The sequence below is a fragment of the Leptidea sinapis genome, chromosome Z (genome assembly GCF_905404315.1).
Source record: "Leptidea sinapis chromosome Z, ilLepSina1.1, whole genome shotgun sequence".
NCBI lineage: Eukaryota > Metazoa > Arthropoda > Insecta > Lepidoptera > Pieridae > Leptidea > Leptidea sinapis.
Genome location: NC_066312.1, coordinates 4,053,727 through 4,072,529, shown reverse-complemented (window position 1 = coordinate 4,072,529; position 18,803 = coordinate 4,053,727). Strand labels below are relative to the sequence as shown.

The 18,803-nt window shown below is 34.7% G+C and overlaps 1 protein-coding gene across 1 annotated transcript in view; it reads right to left on the bottom strand.

The window, feature by feature from the left end:
* Positions 1–562: 562 nt before the first annotated feature.
* Positions 563–18,803, bottom strand: part of LOC126978759 (angiopoietin-related protein 2) — a 94,431-nt gene continuing 76,190 nt past the window's right edge. Inside the window, exons 2-8 of the mRNA XM_050827808.1 lie at positions 10,376–11,497; positions 9,995–10,175; positions 6,964–7,095; positions 5,908–6,095; positions 4,632–4,775; positions 3,112–3,236; positions 563–2,385 (exon numbers count right to left, since the gene is read on the bottom strand). Of these exons, the coding sequence (XP_050683765.1) occupies positions 2,294–2,385; positions 3,112–3,236; positions 4,632–4,775; positions 5,908–6,095; positions 6,964–7,095; positions 9,995–10,175; positions 10,376–11,497 (1,984 nt within the window). The 3' untranslated portion in view covers positions 563–2,293. The remainder of the gene's footprint in view (positions 2,386–3,111; positions 3,237–4,631; positions 4,776–5,907; positions 6,096–6,963; positions 7,096–9,994; positions 10,176–10,375; positions 11,498–18,803) is intronic.

Sequence of the window (18,803 nt, the reverse complement as noted above, 5' to 3'; positions counted from 1 at the left end):
TTTTTGGATGGATTTGTCAATGGATATGCTATTAAAATGCTTCGTTGAGAAAAGCGAATTGGTTCTCGGAACTTACAAACCTATTTGCGTCTGCTTTTTAAAATCCGATCTTTAGCATAAAATTATTCAGAATCCACAATTCATGTTAAGCGTCAATCGATGCCCGATCCCTAGATCTGCATTTCGATATGTCATTTATAATTTTCAGATATTTATAGCATTGAAAACGTTTTTTTGTCACTCATACAAATAAGCTACCTAGATCATCATAGCGTCATCTCATAGATTGAAAAAGGTTACTAAAATCCCAAAAGTGAGAAACCGATAAAAATATTAATCTCGGATCGCCATTGAATAAAGAAGTCGAATGCTACTAACAGTTTAAGTACATGATTTTGTCAATTTTAAAAGCTCGTTTTAAGCTTGCTCTTGCACTTGCCTCTCATGCGATGTCCAGTTGCAGTTTTTTGCTATACCTACTGCACAAAAAGCTTCGGTCATTTTCTTAGCTGAAGGCTTAGTATATCTTTCGACATGAACATTATTAAATAAACAATTCGGATATTATTAGAAAATTTATTGAAGTAGACGTTATTTTGCGGAAAACCATAAGTATCCAATTGTTGTGAGTTTTAATGAGAGTTAATTCCGCCAATATTTCAGTCAACATCTGCTGACGACGCCTCGTGTAGAGGCGAAACATGTTTCGAATTGATTAAATACAAATATTGGCGGGATCTCACAACATTTGGATCGGTAACAATGTGATAAGCAGGTAGTATTAAATTTGGCAAATAATAATAGTAGTCAGCATATAGGTACGTATAAATTATTTACTACATAGAAAAAGTAATTCGCAAATATTTTGTTTCACCAGATTTTCAATCAATACAAAACGAATGGAAAGAATCAACAATCAAGATATACATTAATTAATTTAATTTATTAAAAAAATATACATATCATTACATAAATGATTAAAATTGTCAAAAGAAGCGAAAATCTTAAAATGGGTTTGCGTGTATTTTGAAGTATGATTAACTTAGGAATTTATTAAAACACCTGTAGCCTCAACTAACTCGATGAAGACAATCTTTACATTTGTCATTATAAATACAAATTACAAAAATACCCTTGATTGTTTGGGATGAAAGATTCCAACACAACAGCTCCAGCCAACTTTTATCAAATACTGTACAATTACATTTATTTACATCTTACAACTAACGTAAACCTACTTAAAATAATAATTTCATGGAACAATTTGTGAAATAATAAATTAATGATTTGTTCACGGTTTTTCTAATCGTCTGTTATTTACATTTTTATGTGATGAGGACAATGAATTTGTGATCAACGAGACAAAAGAAATTATTTACATAGAAGTTGTAATATTGAATTTGAGCGTCGGGCGGCCTGCAATGTTCTACTTTGCAACGTTTCCGTCCGATATTAGGAGATGAAATTATTAACTTGCTAAAATCATAAGCCCGGTATCCACTAAAACGGAGAACAGATGAATTTTGAAAGCCAATTAGATTTTGTTATTTCCATATCTCCTCTCCTCAGCTTCGGTGGAAATGGATCAAGCGCGGAGGAGAGGAGACGTCTTCTTTTTCTAAAGAATTTTTAGCCGCGTCGAGCGAACAAGAGCGTGGCGGTAGTTTAAATATCGAAGAATTAATTGTGTTTCTTCAACCTCTAATTCCTATTCCTCAAACAAGTTAAAATATAACTTTTATAACGACTTGACTTCTTCCTTTCGTAGTCATCATTGACGGATTTCGAGCTCTAAAAGCTGACATCTCCTCTCCGCTTTGGTCGAAATAAACTGACAGCTTCGCGGCTTATCTTCTCTCATCTCCTCTCCCCTTTGGTGGATACCGGGCCTATCTGTTCTTATCACTCTCGCACACCGTTTGTATTAGATAAAAAAATAATGCATCCAGTAAAATTTAGCAAAGAAACTAAAACTTGAAATTAAATATTACCATTTAACCAAATCTAACTCCACCCATAGATTACCCAAACAAGTGCTATGTAGCTTAAATGTTCTACAACATGTAGCTAGTTATGTAGATTATATAAAAGCGAAAAAGGTGACGAGAGGATAGCAAACAAGTAGGACGCAATTTAATTCAAGGCTGCCCCTACTTTGTAGAACATCATGTAACTATTGCAATGCCATAATTGTTTTAGATATAAATAATTTCATTTTCAACAAACATTGAATTTACGTGAAAGTAGAACAGAGGCCGACTATAAATAGTTGAAAGTGTTATCGAGTATATGTTCACGTATTCGGTTGGATTCCTTTTGGTTTGATCATCATGGAAGCTCTCTTCAGTGTGTAGTCCCATCCTCTCCAACGGAACCACACGATACCTGTTTAAACAAAAATAACTCTCAATAAATGAAAATAAGTTACAATTTGCTGCCAGTCTTCTCTTTCACCTGATGTGTGATACACCCTGCCCATTACAAAGCAGTGCCGTTCAGGTTTCTTGGAAAGCGATAAAATGTCTAGCCCAGTAATGTCACTAGCAACGGCGGTCTTAAAACCAAATCACAATAATGGTGGCATATTATTACTTGTCGGTAGAAATGTCGACTGCTGTGGTACCCACCAGCCGACATACTGTGCTAAGTAGCCTCCCAATGGTGAACGATACTAACTGATCTACATTTAAGATTTGAGTGCTATGTGCGAGTGTACCCTCAAAACTTACATGGTAAAGGTCTGTTATCATTTCCTCTAACAATTAACATTGACTATTTACCAAACCGCTCATTAGGTTCATTACAATAACATGATGTCTTTAAACGAGCAATTCTTGTTCTTCAGATATATATATATATATAATCTGAATCTCGGAAATTTTATATATTGGGGATTTCGGGGGCAATAAATCGATCTAGATAGGTTTCAATTTAAAAAAAATATATATATTTATCCGTGTTTTAATGGGACCACAGCTACAATAACATTAGAATGTCAAGGTACCATTTGTGCTCCAGTGAAAATAAATGAATAAAACTGCTTACGCATTCTAAACATGGGCAAGAATTTTTATCTTAGCACCTGACTGCTAATAAGTACATAGTAAATACCTTGTCTAGCAGTAAGGTCCTGTGGATCATGAAGATAAAGCCCGTTGAGACCACGTCCGCAAGATTTCCACCACCAGCCGCCCTTCAACATCGAAGCGCAATTGAGGGACGACCTATCATTGTCTCTGGAAAATATAAAAAAAGGTTAGTAAGAAAAAAGTTTATTTCAGATTATTATATTTATATCATCCATTGTTTGTTGGTAGAACAAATATCTTATAACTATGTTAGAAAAGATTGCTGTCAGTAATACATCTATAACGCCCGTACCCTATATTCCTTCTATCTCCGGTTGTGGCCTACTTGAGATAAAAATCGTAACTATCGTTGACTTTTCTGTACCAATAAATTTATCGACCGTAACTCACTTTATCCGTACTCGTTGTCTGTCAGTTGGAGGACGTATAGCTTAGCAGCGATAGAAGTTTGTACGGAAATTGCAATTCACGCGTCCCAATATAAGGCAATAAGAAGCGGGTATATTGGGACAGCTTCAGATTATTGACAGCTAATTACTGAGAGTAGAAGGTAGTAATTTATCTCTATCTGTAGATAGTATATTGGGAACGGCCGTTAATGATATAATTATTCACAAACTAAAAATAGTATTTCCCTATAGTACTCGGGATAAGATTGGAGCTGGCTCAAACTCTACAGAACAGCGACGTAGATTTAATTTAGACAATCGCATGGAAACAACTTGTGCTTGCCAGATTGAACCAGATGTACTGCAGAAGTGGGGCAGCCCCGTCAACATCCCGAACTCGTTGTTACACCCACTGACTGACCCGCAATGCACTGGGAGTCGGTACTCCGGAGTAATTGATACTCCCTGCCCATTACCGAGTTATTATAGAGTGCCGCTCAAGGTTATTGAAAAAACCAGAAACTCTTAGCGACACTACAATTGCGCCGGTCACCTTGATACATAAGATGTTAAGTCTCATTTGCCCAGTAGATACACTAGCTACGGCGCCCTACAGATCGAAACACAATAATGCCTTACATTACTGCTTCACGGTAGAAATAGGCGCCGTTGGTTGCTGGCTAGGTATGGTAGGTAGTACCCATAATCTAGCCGGCATCCTGTACAAAGTTGCCTCCTACATAGTAATTGGTCCACAGGCTTCACGTGTAAAATATTTGGCAATAAGTTTTAAAAAGCATTTAAACAGCGTACAGATCCATGAACATGTTAGCAAAACTGTCTCCTTTATACACAATTCTCACATGAAGGCCAGGCTTCGTACCAAACTTCTTTGAAGTACCTATTCCAGAACTTAAACATTAATGGCTTTACGATTAGTGACTCTGATACCACTGTAGTGATTATTTAAACACTTTTATGGAGCCCCCTTCAATGTAAATCAGGACTTGACTTCACTGATCATCTTACTCTTCCTGTCTCGTACCTAATTCGTTCGAGATTGTTGCCTAGATGCTCTTTATAAGTTACATTATTTTATCTGAGTCTTAATAATTTTCATTCATGTGTACGGAACCCTTAAAGTAAAAGTTACCTGTTATATGTTGAGAACGGGCTGTTGTTGGAGCCATACCAAGGATCATTTAAAGAGTCACCGGCGTTGCCTTCGTAGCCATCTATTTCGAGTTTATAATATTCTGCTTCCGAATAAATCTTGAAGTGCGAATACTGGGCGTACCTGTAAGAGATATTTATGAAAAATTCTTAGTAGTTATTAATATCAATACCTTTTTAAACATAGATTTCTACTAAAACAATAACTTCGGAAACATTAGTGGCCTTTTTTCCATACAAATGTTCTCGACTCGACAAACAAATGACATATTTCAAGTGTAATTTGATTTACAAACGAAATAAAATATTTGTTATTTGAATTGATTTGTTTATATTATTTTCGTAAATAGGTAGGTAGCTTGTAAGCACACGAAATCCGAATCATTATAAAACAAATCGCTTTATATTATAAAGCTTTGTTTTGTTTAGTTACTGTTGATGAAAAAATGAGCGTATTTATGCTCAAAGCCTTAAGAAAGCTTCCCAATTAGTCGACAAAGTGCAACGTGGGCATTATCCGCTTTCAGTGATGGTTCCGTGGCGTATTAGCTATGAAGGAGTGACTGAGCCATACTTTTGTAAAAAAATTGTATCAAAACATCGGCACTAGTGTATCAAGATACCATCCTTGAGGAGATAGTGAAGCCCCTTAATAACACCATGTTCAATAACCAAGAATGGTCCTTCCACCAAGACTCTGCGCCGGGGCACTAAGATCTGTGTGCGCAGTCTTGGTTGGAAATGAACGTTTCGCACTTCATCAGAGCTGAAGACTGGCCGTCGTCTTGTCCCGATCTTAATCCGCTGGATTATGATTTATGGTCAGTTTTAGAGAGTACGGCTTGCTCTAAACGCCTTAGTAGATTGGAGTCTCTAAAACAAACCATACGATTGGCGGCAGTACGCAGTGAAAAATTTTCCAATGGAAAGAGTGCGTGCTTCTTTTGATAACTGGCCTCAACGTTTAAAGGACTGTTTTGCAGCTAATGAAGACCACTTCGAATCAACTTTTTATATTTTAAATTGTTTTATATTAACAAAACAGGTCATGTCTTTTACCTATTCTGCGTTTATATTTATGTATTAAGCTAATACACTATAGAGTAATAAATGTTATTTGCAATGATTTTTTTTCCTTTGTTTCAGTATTTATGGCAAGCCTAGGTATACCTACAACAAAAACCTGTACTCCAATTTAGTTATCATTAATGTCCAGGAATACATAAGAATACTAAATACATAAGAAATAACATTACCTCTTATTGCCATCAAAATCTTCAAGCTCCACTCTAAGCATGTAGTCATCATTATTGGTAAGCATGTATATGTTTTCATTTCCAAGCCAAAACTCCTTGCTGGGGTCGCCAAAGCCATTCTTGTAATCACTCCAATCGCGGTTGAAGTTTTCAGCAGGTGTTCCGAAGTCATCTCGACGATGTATCACCTATAAATATAAAACTGTTAATAACAGCCCATGTTAAGAGTCTGTTAAGAACAAACAGTTAAGTCTGTTAAGAACACATTGTTAACATGGGGTGTTTAGTACTATAATATATGGCTGAGGCTATAAGAAACGGAAATGTTCCAAAAACCCGACGTTATTTTAGATGCAATTCCATTTTTTAATGTGCAAACTAGGTGCAAAACACATGTTAGCAACACCTTTGATCCAATCAGAGGATAACTAAGAAAGCAGAAGGTCATATCCTAAATGAGCACACTTAGGCGGAGATCTATAGAGCATACTCAGTCTTTGCTCAGACTTAACATAAATAAATGATAAAAAGCGAACTTTACATGTGCATTGGGCTGTCTTAGTTTTATCTCAGCGTAATTTCAGCTGTCAAATGACTATAAAAACGAAATCAAAGATACACTCAGCTAAGTTTTATGCATGTAAAGTCACTTAGAGCCAGCGTTTCTCTGAAGATACTTCAGTTCAATGTTTCATTGTGTGTGGATCAAAATTCCTTAAACACACATCGCTGATGTAAGACTAAGGCTAAGTACAAGGAGTCTTTGGTGGTTTACAGAAAGGGTTGATTATTATTTTAGTTTAAACTAAAACTTAACAAACAATGTCCAGCTCCGAGATTGAACTCTTGTCCATGATTCAAGCAATTTTCAATTCAAGGCAAAAAATGTATTTATTAATTATGTATGTATGGGATCTAAGTTGACAATTTTTATGGTTAGTGCCACAATAACCTTTTATTAGAATTCATTTTCCTTTAAGACAACTAATTTTCACGAATGAGAGAACAGATTTGTAGATGATTTGGTCTGTTTATATAAAATATTGTTATACTTACGGTCCAGCCGCCGTCCGCGATTATTTGTTCGCAGAATACTTTCAAGAACCAATAGGTTGTTCCTCGAATTTGTAAATAGTATACACCGGAATCTCTCATTCCAGCATTCAGGAGATCTACGCAGGAATAACCCTGAAAGTAACAAAAATTATATTATCTTTGTATCCAATAATTTAGTTAGTATCGATCGCTAGAGCTTTATCTATAATTAATTGATTCAGAAAATTTATTGAAGTAGGCGTTACTTTGCAGAATTTCATAATTATCCAAATATTTCGAGTTTTCTTTAGTGTTAATTCCGCCAATATTTGCCTTTAAACAATTCGACACGTGATTCGCCTCTACACGAAGCATTCTCAGAAGACTCGCCAAACTCTTGCATGAGACTCATACCAGAGTTAAGCGAGAGTTAATTTATTAAATATTTCGCACATTTGGCTTTGAAACTTGGCTTTAAAAAATAATTTACTGCTTCATTTACTCCATTGTGTGATTTTGCTTATAGTACTTATTCAAGCTACAATCAAACTATTTATATAAGTTTTAAGCACACAATAAATAAATAATAAATGAGGCATAATATTACATATTTTATTCACCATAGTTACGTATAGAGATATAGGATTTATCATGACTTATAATGGATATGATCGTAAAATAGCTTGTATATTGTTATCTAATAAGTACCCTAATACCTTTTATTAATTAGATGACATAATATTATTATAATTTTGTGATTTTTTCTAAATTTACGTCGGTATTCGTTTTATTAATTTATATAAAAAATACTGGCAAAAAAACATAATATTTTAAGAGTCGAGAGTTTGTTATGTTGTTGTCCTAATTGCCTAATGTTGATTTCGAAGTCGTTTCTTCACTGCGTCTAACATAATCATTAAAGTGATTTATAGAGTTCGCTATTATCTTTGTCTTTGAACAGTCATTTTGTACTATGTAATGCGTAATCTTATCGATTGTCGTTGATCAGAATTTTCTCAGTTACGTAATAACAAACGGGTTGGTGCCACACTGCTGGGTACACACCGAACGACGGTGATAGAGAAAGAGTATCTATGGCGATGCCAGTGAAAGAGAAAAAACAATAGCCAGATAAACGACTCCTACCTTCGGCTAGATTTCGTTCAACGCTGTATTTTGTATGTGAAAAGATTAATATTGTTTCAAATAAATATATTAGCTGACTCATAACTGACATAGGCGAAGGGAGCCCATTCAAACATTAAAGTATTGTAAATATATATCTTCTATATCAATTCAAAATGTCACATTTACCGGCAGAAGAAGCATCGCAAGAAAATGTAGTTCCAAACTCTTGAAAATAATTATATAGGTATTTGTTTACTGATGATAGGTAAGTTATTGTTATAATACTTATTACCAGTGGCTTCTTTGCACAGGATGCCGGCTAGATTATGGGTACAACTATGGCGCCTATTTCTGCCGTGAAACAGTTATGTGTATTGTGTATTATTATAATTGTAGTGCCGCTGAGAATTTTTGGTATTTCAAGAATCCTGAGCCGCACTGCATTGTAATGTGCAGGGCGTATCAATTACCTCAGCTGAACGTCTTGCTCGTCTACTATTGTCATAAAAAAATACTTCTTCAAATGTTCTCGTATATGCCGTCACAGGAATTGCTCTCCATAAACTATGAACGCGCGTTGGTGAATATTGGGATGATATGATAGATACGAGCATATGAATTGATATTATTAATGGAGGTAAAATAAATATTTTCTGGATACCTCTTAATTAAGAGGTGACCAAATAATAGATAAAATAGTAGAATGAAAGCCGGGTGTATTTAATAATTATAGAGTTGGATGTGGTAATAATAATTATAAGGTGTCTATTTATAAGTATGAATGGCAGTTGCCAAATAGGAATTGCCTAATAGTGGAAATATGAATAGTCAAATGCTAATAACTCACTTGCAAATTTGCTATTACGATATGTAGAACAGCTATGCATTGAAAACTAAAATTAATTCAGCGAAAACACTACAAGTTTAATCTTAGATACTTAATGGATTAACCCTTATTTCAACATGCATATATTAATACTAAACAAATCCGAAGCATTCTCTTTCGGACAGTATATATTTAATTTTAACCGGTACGTGTCGCAAGTACTTATGAAGCAAATGAACCAGTAAATAGTTTAGATTTGATTTCAGCAAAGGCTGTAATCGTAATGTTTAGACGTAGGATACGGTTGACTAATATCTATAAAATATAGTATTTCTTGTTCCCTATTGCTTAAGCGTCGACGTAAAAGGTGTTGTATTAGTATAAATTCATAATTTGGTTTGAATACTTATTCGCTTCGCTTGAAATCATTTACAACATTCTAGTAGATTCGATTTTCATTAGACTGCTTTGTAATTTAGTAATTATCCTAAAGAACTTTATGCACATAAAAATAGTTAAGACATCAAAATTGTACATAATAATGATTACAATAAAACTATACCAGAATATCAAAATACTACTCTCAGTAATGACAATCGTGTGTTAAATATTTATGTACACATTCGCAATATTAAATTATAAATAAATTATCTAGCACTTAGAAAAAATAAATTTGTATATTTTAAATGTAATTGTCCGCAAGTAACTACTTTATTAAGGCTTGATATACGTTTATTTCCCGAAACATACTTGACTAAATAATATTTTAAAAACTTAAGATGATAATAAAAACGAATTGTTGAAACTATGGATGAAAATTAATGAATGTAATGTTGAAAATCTGTTTGAATGGATTTAATATCCAATGCGTTCATATTTTATATATTTTTTATATAAAACAGCACAATAAATAAAAAATTATTAAGAATTACGTAATACGCCAATAAGAATAATTTCTAAAAAAAAATCCTAGTTGGATCACGAAGCACGGCACGTAATGATTTTTCAATAACAAAACATTCAATACAAACAAACACTGATGGATAAATACCAATGTATAATAATCATCATAAAGCATCATGACAAACACAAACTCACTTTGACATCTTTATAATTGGCGACTATTTCCGATGCAAATGTGTTGTTGCCAATGATGGGTTTGTTCTTCACACTGGGGAAGATAATGCCGCCCTTGCGACTCGCCGGGCGAGCAGTCGTCTGTCCATTGCCAGCTGGAGTTACTGTCACAGTAGCGCCCATCGAACTCGAGTTGCTTGGGCTGAAGTTGACACTATCATTAGATACAAGTAAAATTTACTAACATAATATTAGATAGAAAATGATGGCACCTCATGTAAAATATTTGCAAATAAAAAATATCGCAGAGCACTTTAAAATATTAAATCAATCGCAAGGCATAATTCGCTGTACACCTATATAAGTTTCTGAAATTGATAATAATATATAGAATGATTTCACCTGTTATTTGTTATGGCTGCCGCTGGGGTGGTGAACGGCGCTGTACTTGTACTGGGGTCAGTTGAAGGATCATCCACTCTATATCTGTTAGGAGCATACTCAACCAGTCGATCAATTGTTGGATCCAACAACAGTTCAGCGGGGACCGGTCGCTGTGCAAGAGTTGCTACGTCATCTTCCTGTTTTTTCAACCGTTTCTCTACCATATCTAGGTTCTCTATTATCAGATTAGTTTTAACGCGCAGGTCATTGTGTATTTGCCCAATTGCTCGCTCTTGTCGCTGCGTTTGTGTAAGAAGCTCATCTGATTTCGGTACTAAATCATCAACAGAGCTTTTTGTACCAACTACAACATCCCATACTTCATCCATTTTTTCAGAGACGCTCATCATCGGTATAATTTTGTTGACTAATGTATCAATTTTACTTGATTTTGCCGAAGGAGGCGGTGTACTCGTTGCTGTTCGATTCTTAAATATGTTATTTATATTTATTGATGCCGATTCTGGCTCAACTATTGCAGCATGAACGTCTGCCATCATATATAAAACTTTTCCTAAATTCTCCGAAACAAGATTTATATGAAATTGCAGTTTTCTATCTACTGTTGTCATAGAAGTTCTTAATTGGTCTACTTCTTTTGTAATTTCGTTTACTACTTCTGTGTTCAGTCCTTTTGCAATTTCTATAACATTGAGATTAATGGGCTTCTTTTCACTTGCTTCTGCATTTATATCATCTACTGGTAAGAAGTTATTGTCGATTTGATGTTTTAGTCCCACTAATTTTGTGTCTATGCCGGATACTTTTTGGTCCAAAGACTCTAATTTTTTGTCCAATAATTGCGTATTGCTGACTCTGTTATCATTATGCCTTTTGTTTATATTTTCTGTAACTATGTCACCATCATCTTGTGAAACGTGGCTGAATAGTTTAAAGTCCAGGTTGCCAAGCTTAGATATAATTGCATCTGTTTTGAGTATATTGTCATTGACCCGAGAATCTAAAGCTTCGACTCTCCGCATAAGATGTTCGACTGCCTTGTCCAAGTTCTCTATCCGCTGAAGTTTTGTTTCCAAAGTACTCACTATTACTTCAAATACATTGAATATGTACTGTTCCCTGAAACAATAAAAAATAATTGAATATTAGAAAGTTAATTAAATATTAGATTGAATTTATTGAAAGACCACCGCGCGTAATGTATTTACGGCCTAATGTATGTCGAAACTAAAATAAAAACGTTGGACTGGATCCTAGTGAGGATTGTAGATTGTACATGATCTAAAGCAAAAGAGGAAAATTTCAAACTATCCATTTTTAAATAGACGGTTCTCGATGTTGCATGCCTAGACTAGCCCCCTTATTCATAATGGTCTGTTAACTTAAAGCATTGCTAATTCTCACCCTGTCTACTATTGACCTAAATCAGAATAGCATTGCTAATTCTCACCCTGTCTTCTATTGACCAAAGTCAGAATAAGAAAAAACACTCCTTAGCGGCTGTTTTAAGTTAGCAGACCATTTTGAAAAGGGGGATAATGTTTTCAAATGATTAAATAATTCACACACTTCCGGCCGTTTTCAATAACGTATCTCTAGTTGCGGATATATGCTATCACCGTTTAATGACAAGATATTATCTATTCATAGTAAAGTCATGTTATATAATTATATCATATTAAAGTTATGTCGATAAGTTATTGTCATATAGATTTGTCTACCTCTAGTAAGTTAAACTAAGGATAGATATGTTACTGAAAACGTCCGTTAATGCTTTATGGGATATATATAGTCCCACAACTTATTAGATGTCTTAAACAGACTGAAATTGTAGAATTGAGACGTCTCGAAAATTCTTGAACATAGAGATAATGTTTATTTGTTGGTACATTTTTAGTTATCACGATGAAAGGCAGGCAGCTTATATAGGTAATTAATGTTGGATATTTAATTTCAACTGTCATGTGTTTTGTAATGTGAAGCTAATTATTGCACTAACTACCTTTAATTTTTTTAATAATTGGCTACTGATATTATTTTTACATATCTGATATTATTTCAATGTGGAGAAATAATTGGTACACAAAAACAATTGCTTAACATGTTGATTCGAGCGTCAGACAAAATTATCTTAAGTAAAAGTATATTGTGCTAAATTAGCAACTTAATTTATTATATTATACGAGTATGAACTTATGCTCATTGCAGTGCCAGCATTATGTAACCACTTGTAGCCAAAGATATTGTACATCCAAAATATTAGTAATTTATATTTTGTTGCTTGAATTAACAGATACCTAACTTTCACAAATTTAATTGACAACTTAACAAGTATAAACTAAGGCGGAAACGAATAAATCGCTCTTCATTACTTTAAACGTGTGTTAACTGTGGTTAATTACCTCGACGGAATTTATTTATTAAATTTTCCTCATGAAAATATCAAAGTTCAAAAAGTGATTGTAAATTCTATTTTGAATAAATATATTTAAATTTGATGTAGGTACTACTTACTTGATCAAGATTCGTAAATATAGTGATTAAAAACAAGTAACATAATATATTATGTTATAATCGGTAAGTTTATTTCTCTCACTCTAATGAAAACTCATCATAAAAATAAAACATACACTACCAACAGTTCCTTGTAAAATGTTATTCGAACAGTGTCATTGGGTAGCCATTATTTAGTACTCTTACGGTCGAAGCAGAAATGTACAGAGTTAATAATGTCACCTGTTCAAACATTGCGAACTCCGGAACGTTCCAAGTTACGCAAATCTGTCACAAAATATGGCGGACAGTCGCAAAGTGGAGCGAATGAAGTATTTACGTTATTAAATTGTACGCAACAACCGGTCCTTTTGCACATTTCATCCTGAATAAAATACGTTTGAATTTACACTTAGTGCCACTATTAAATTAAATAGTCTTTAAAGAGGTTGGTTACAAAATATTAAGCTCTTGCGATTTCACACTACTCTACTTTTGATATGCTTCGTTTATACGATATAACCTTTTGATAAATATATAATGGAACGCACACAGATTAATGTTTGAAAATCGTCTATCCATTTTCAAATAGATTAAAATCAGTCCTTCCTATACACACCGTCTTTCCTATAATGATTAAGGACCAAGGCAACCGAGCTACTCGGTCTTACGGTCGTTCCCAATCCAAGGTAGATATAGAGAGATAAATTACTACCTTCTACTGTCAGTAATTAGCTGTCAATAATCTGAAGCTGTCCCAACATACCCGATGACACGTGAATTGCAATTTCCATACAAACTTCTATTGCTATTGTTGTACGGATAAAGTGAGTTACCTTCGATAAGTTTATTGGGGCAGAAAAGTCGATAGTTACGATTTTTATATCAAGTAAAAGATAGACTGAATATCTTAGAGATCAGACGAGTTTAAACTTGAACTTGTGTTTACAATAATTACTTATTAATGGCAGGCCGTATCAGTCGTCACGCCAGCATTAATGAAGTCATCCGCAGGGCATTTGCCGCTCTTAATATACCAGCTGTTTTAGAGCCAAATGGTATTAACCGCCGCGATGGCAAGCGTCCTGATGGAATGACGCTGGTGGCTTGGGCACGGGGAAGGGCGCTGGTGTGGGACGCTACTTGCGTCGACACTCTGGCTCCTTCTCATGTCCATGTTACGTCAGTTGGTGCTGGGGCTGCTGCTTCGACTGCCGAAGGCGGCAAGCGTCGCAAATATGTTGGTCTCAGTGAGTCATACATCTTTGTGCCGTTTGGCGTCGAGACACTTGGCCCGTGGGGCCCAGAGGCGCGGAGAATGTTCAAAATACTATCTTCGCGCCTCAATAAGGCTACTGGAAACCCAAGCGCTGGCAGCTATTTCGGTCAACGGATCAGCCTTGCTATCCAACGGGGTAATGCTGCCAGTATTCTTGGTACGCTTCCACGTAATGATAGTTTTAATTTTATGTAGTCGTAGTATTGTAAATATAGTTATAAGATTTGTTTTGATTAAATAAATAATATAAACTTATTAATTGAATCAATATAATCTCTGTAGAAAATTTCAGCAAAAATCTGTCAAAACTAATTTTTAAGCCGACCTAGATTACTGGAAGTCCCCACTTTTCTCAACTTCGGTAACTTCTCAAGCAGTGTAAAGAGCGAGTTAAAGCCAGTTCCGATCTCGGAATATATATTTATATACGGGGTGATTTTTTTAGAAGGGCGCTGATGGCCAAGTTGGAAAGTATGAGACTTACAGGAAAGTCGTGAAGGGAGTCCTCTATTTATAAGAAATCTTGGCCATCACCGCCCTTCTCAAAAAACCACCTATATATAGAATTGCTCGCTTAAATTGAATTTTCACGATGCTAAATAAAAAATCATAAACCTAAGTCTAAGGACTTGGCCAATAGGGGCGTTTTGCCTCTATTCGTTTCACATGTAATATTTTGTGGGTGAAATGTAATATTTTGATATACTGAAATGCACCATAATATAACCGTTTCACGTGCACCGTTCCGATTGATACTAAACTACTAAATACTCGCTGAGGGTCTATGTCACTTCGAGTAAGTTTTTATTTCGATTTCCATTATACACATACCCATATAATTAACTGTCCTGACTGACTGATTCATCAACGCAAAGCCGAAAATTTACAAAATTACGAAAAGCCTGGTCTTGTTTATAAGAGTAATGCAAGTTTTTCAGTTGTTGTGCGAGCACGATATGACACAATAGATAGAATCAGTTTTACTGCTTTCGATAACTTGTAAATAAATAGCGGGGAACAAATGGCCTTCGCACCGGTCAGTCGCGTAAACAAGAGTACCAGGAGAACATGGATCGCTCGGAGATACATTCAACGTGTTCAACACAGACGTCACACTCGGTCTTGGCAACACGGCACAACGCGTCACGCACCTCACCTCGATATTCAATGAGCGGAATTTTAAATTGAAATATTATACCTAGTTGCAGCTTGCACACGTATTTGATACTAGCAGCACCCGCGACTTTGTCCGCTGCCCTTCAGACTTCGTGAAATGCGGTCCCGCATTTATGCTATCGGGTCCCAACCGATACACACGATACTTCATATATATCAGCAATTCTATTTTAATCGTATTTTTATGTTCTGTTACTAATTTCTTTCAGGGACGTATCCTTACGGCTTGGAGAAGATAGTTTGTTGCGCGACCAAACTGAAAAATAAGTGATACTAAAACCGTAAGAAATACATATATTGGAAGTGCTATAGTCGTATACACAAGCAAATAGTGTTTTTTTATTATTTTTAATACGAAATTTTATTGAATGTTTTTCTCGGAAATATTTTTTTGAGATCCAAGATAGTTAATGTTACTTTTTCAATAAAATCAATATTGGTATAATTTTCTAGGTTTTCGGGAGTAACAATTATAAATATCACGCCTATTTGAAGGTCGAATATGGTGGATGCGACTTTTTAAATAAAAATCAATATGGGGATCATTTTCGAGTGTGACGATTCCGAATATGGCATCTATTTTGAGATCCACGATTGCGAATGTGAAATTTTAAATAAAATGAATATGTGTATCAATTTCGAGATTTTCGGGAGTGTCAATTACAAATATGACATCCATTTCGAGATCAAAGATGGCAGATGAGACTTTTTCAATAAAATAAATATGGATATATTTATAGATGTTTTCGTGAGTGTTAATTCATACATGACATAATAATACTTATTTCTGCCTTATTCGTAACAAGACCCCCAGGGCTTCGCTGCTGTCAAAAGTTATTTTTGGAAAAAGTGAACAATATTCTATGTCCTCTCTTCAAATAACGGTTGTGACATGTTTAAGCACAATAAAATCCTACTACATTCATCTAGCGCCGCTCCTGTTAAAACAAGAAGTATTTTTAAAAATCATTTTAAATAAGATAAGGATGTTAAAATAATTTTGGAAAGTAGTTTTTTTTTACTATCGTAACAAAATCATAATATAAATGTATACCCGAAAAATTATTTTCTCTTTATCTCGAATAGAACTTGAAATTAATATTTTTATAATTAGGAACTTCGTTCCTGTCTGGTGTCCTACGACACCACACGGTTTTGATATTTTTTCGAAAATATTAAATCTTTAGATTAGCAAATTATACAAAATTATTATGTTGTATATGAACAGAGATCTCTTCTTTATTCAAAAGTTTGTTTAGATATTATTACTACAATACAGAGTATACAAGTATGAATAAAAATTAAAAATATCTAATTGTAACAGACTGAGATACAGTGCGTTATTTGTTAAGCACCTTTTAGAAATTTATATGCTAAAATGAGTTTTTATTTTATTATTTTGTTATCGCGGCGTCACAAATGGTCCAACGGATGACCAGCGCTGGTTTCCAAGCCAAGAGTTGGGTCCAATGAAACTTCTAATCCGCGGTGCGAGTCATACATGCCGGAGGGGAAATTCCGGCATGGCGCCGTGCTTAAGGTGCTTTTCACCATGGACATTCATAAAACGAACGAGCCCGATGGCATTGTATAAGTGGGAGGCATAATTTTAAGAATATAATATTTTCTACAGTGTCTAAAGTTAACAAAGATCTTAATTAGCTCGCAATATTATGAAATAAAAAACAACGTAATCAGTATAATGTAGAGCGTAAATAAACTGCATTTTCGAAAAAGTTGAAATATGGGTGAAACAGATATTTTTTTAACTGTGGAGAGATTTTTTTTTCATTCGATTGCTAGGCATCTGATTACTTCAACTTGTAGATCGTTAATTATATATGTACTTTGAGTACCTAATAGAGCTTTTGGTGCTATCAGGGAAGGGAACAAAAGAAAAGAACCTTTTTGAATTGTCGAGGTACTAATTATCGAAGTCTAAAACGGTTTTAGTGTATTGAAAGTATTTTATGAAGGCGTTAATACATGCCAGTGACCTGCTCATAGGGCGAGGGCGGGTGAATAGGGCGTACGAGTCGTATTTAAAAAATTAAAATAAATATTAGGAGGGGACCCGGGTCAAGCGTAATTTGAAGAAACTATCGCTGTCGCGCTGCGCTCGAAACACAACTATCTATGTGGCCGTGAATAGCCCGTGTTTTGTGTGAGTAATGCGTATGATGGGGTGCGCGCACGCCACAAATCCCGTTTCATTTAACAACTTACTCCGTTCTCGCTCATAATTAGTTTTTGACCGCATCAATATCCCTTACGTAGTTTTGAACATCTATTTGGATGCATACATAGGGACAGACAGCGGGAAGCGACTTTGTCGGGATGATGATACATTTTACATTGAATCACGAATGTAAAATATATATAAAGATTGAAATAGAGTATAATGAAAACCTAAAAACGTTTGTGGAAGGAATCTGGGGTAGGTTTCTGTTCAGGAAATGGATATGCACAGCTGTTAGATGAAATTTGTAGTACACTAAATGTGCCCAATATGCAATCAAAGAAGTGCCACTATCTCAGTCATCATCCGCGTTAAATTGGGGATAAATTTTAGCTTCTATCCTATTTTACACCCTTGACAAGGTCATATGATTATCGGTATAGTTAACTCATTAGAGTATTTAAGAACATAGGCAAATATTAAAAATGTAATGATTTGGGAAATGAAGAAGAAAGTTCCTTAATAAAGTCACGCCAGATAGTAAGGTATGTTAAGTACCTTACTCACAAACTATCTATCATCGAATGGAGGCATATTATGAAGTAACGACTTAAATGTGGATCAGGGTCTCGAGAGCCAAGCGTCTTGTTCGTTTCTAGAGTGTAATCAGTGCAATAGTCATTCAAACTCTATTGTACTGACAAGAGATATCGTTAGGGGGCTTACAGACGTTGAGGTAATGAGTTAATTGATTAAAAGAATAGATATTAAAGAGATTACTGTTATATCGATATGAAAGAAATAAAGATCAAAGTAAAAAGTAATAAACAACAAATCTGTATTTTAAAAAACAGCTTTTTTTTATTAAAAAAATAATAATATTCAATTCTCACTTGGTAGGTTAATATTTACTTACCAAACTGTATTTTGTAAATATGTATGGACAACCCATGTCAATAAGAACTATGCATAACCTATAAAACGAGTTATCTATAATCTCGATCGGTTGAGGTAATTCATGGAGAAACCAAATCAAAGTGAGCGGTTATTACAACTTCATTAGTTACAACTAATTAATATTTTAATGCGTATTGACAGGTACTGTCATTGTAACGAATGAAACGAATATCATTGGAACCATTATGAGGATTGTAATGATGTTATGTAATAGATAGGCCCCGGCATAAATTTTTAGCGGTATCATTTAATGCACAAAAATCAATAATAGGATCTCACTAGGGGCGTTGATTGGTAGTGCAATATATGTGAGTGAATGCGCCTTAATTTCACTTACCATA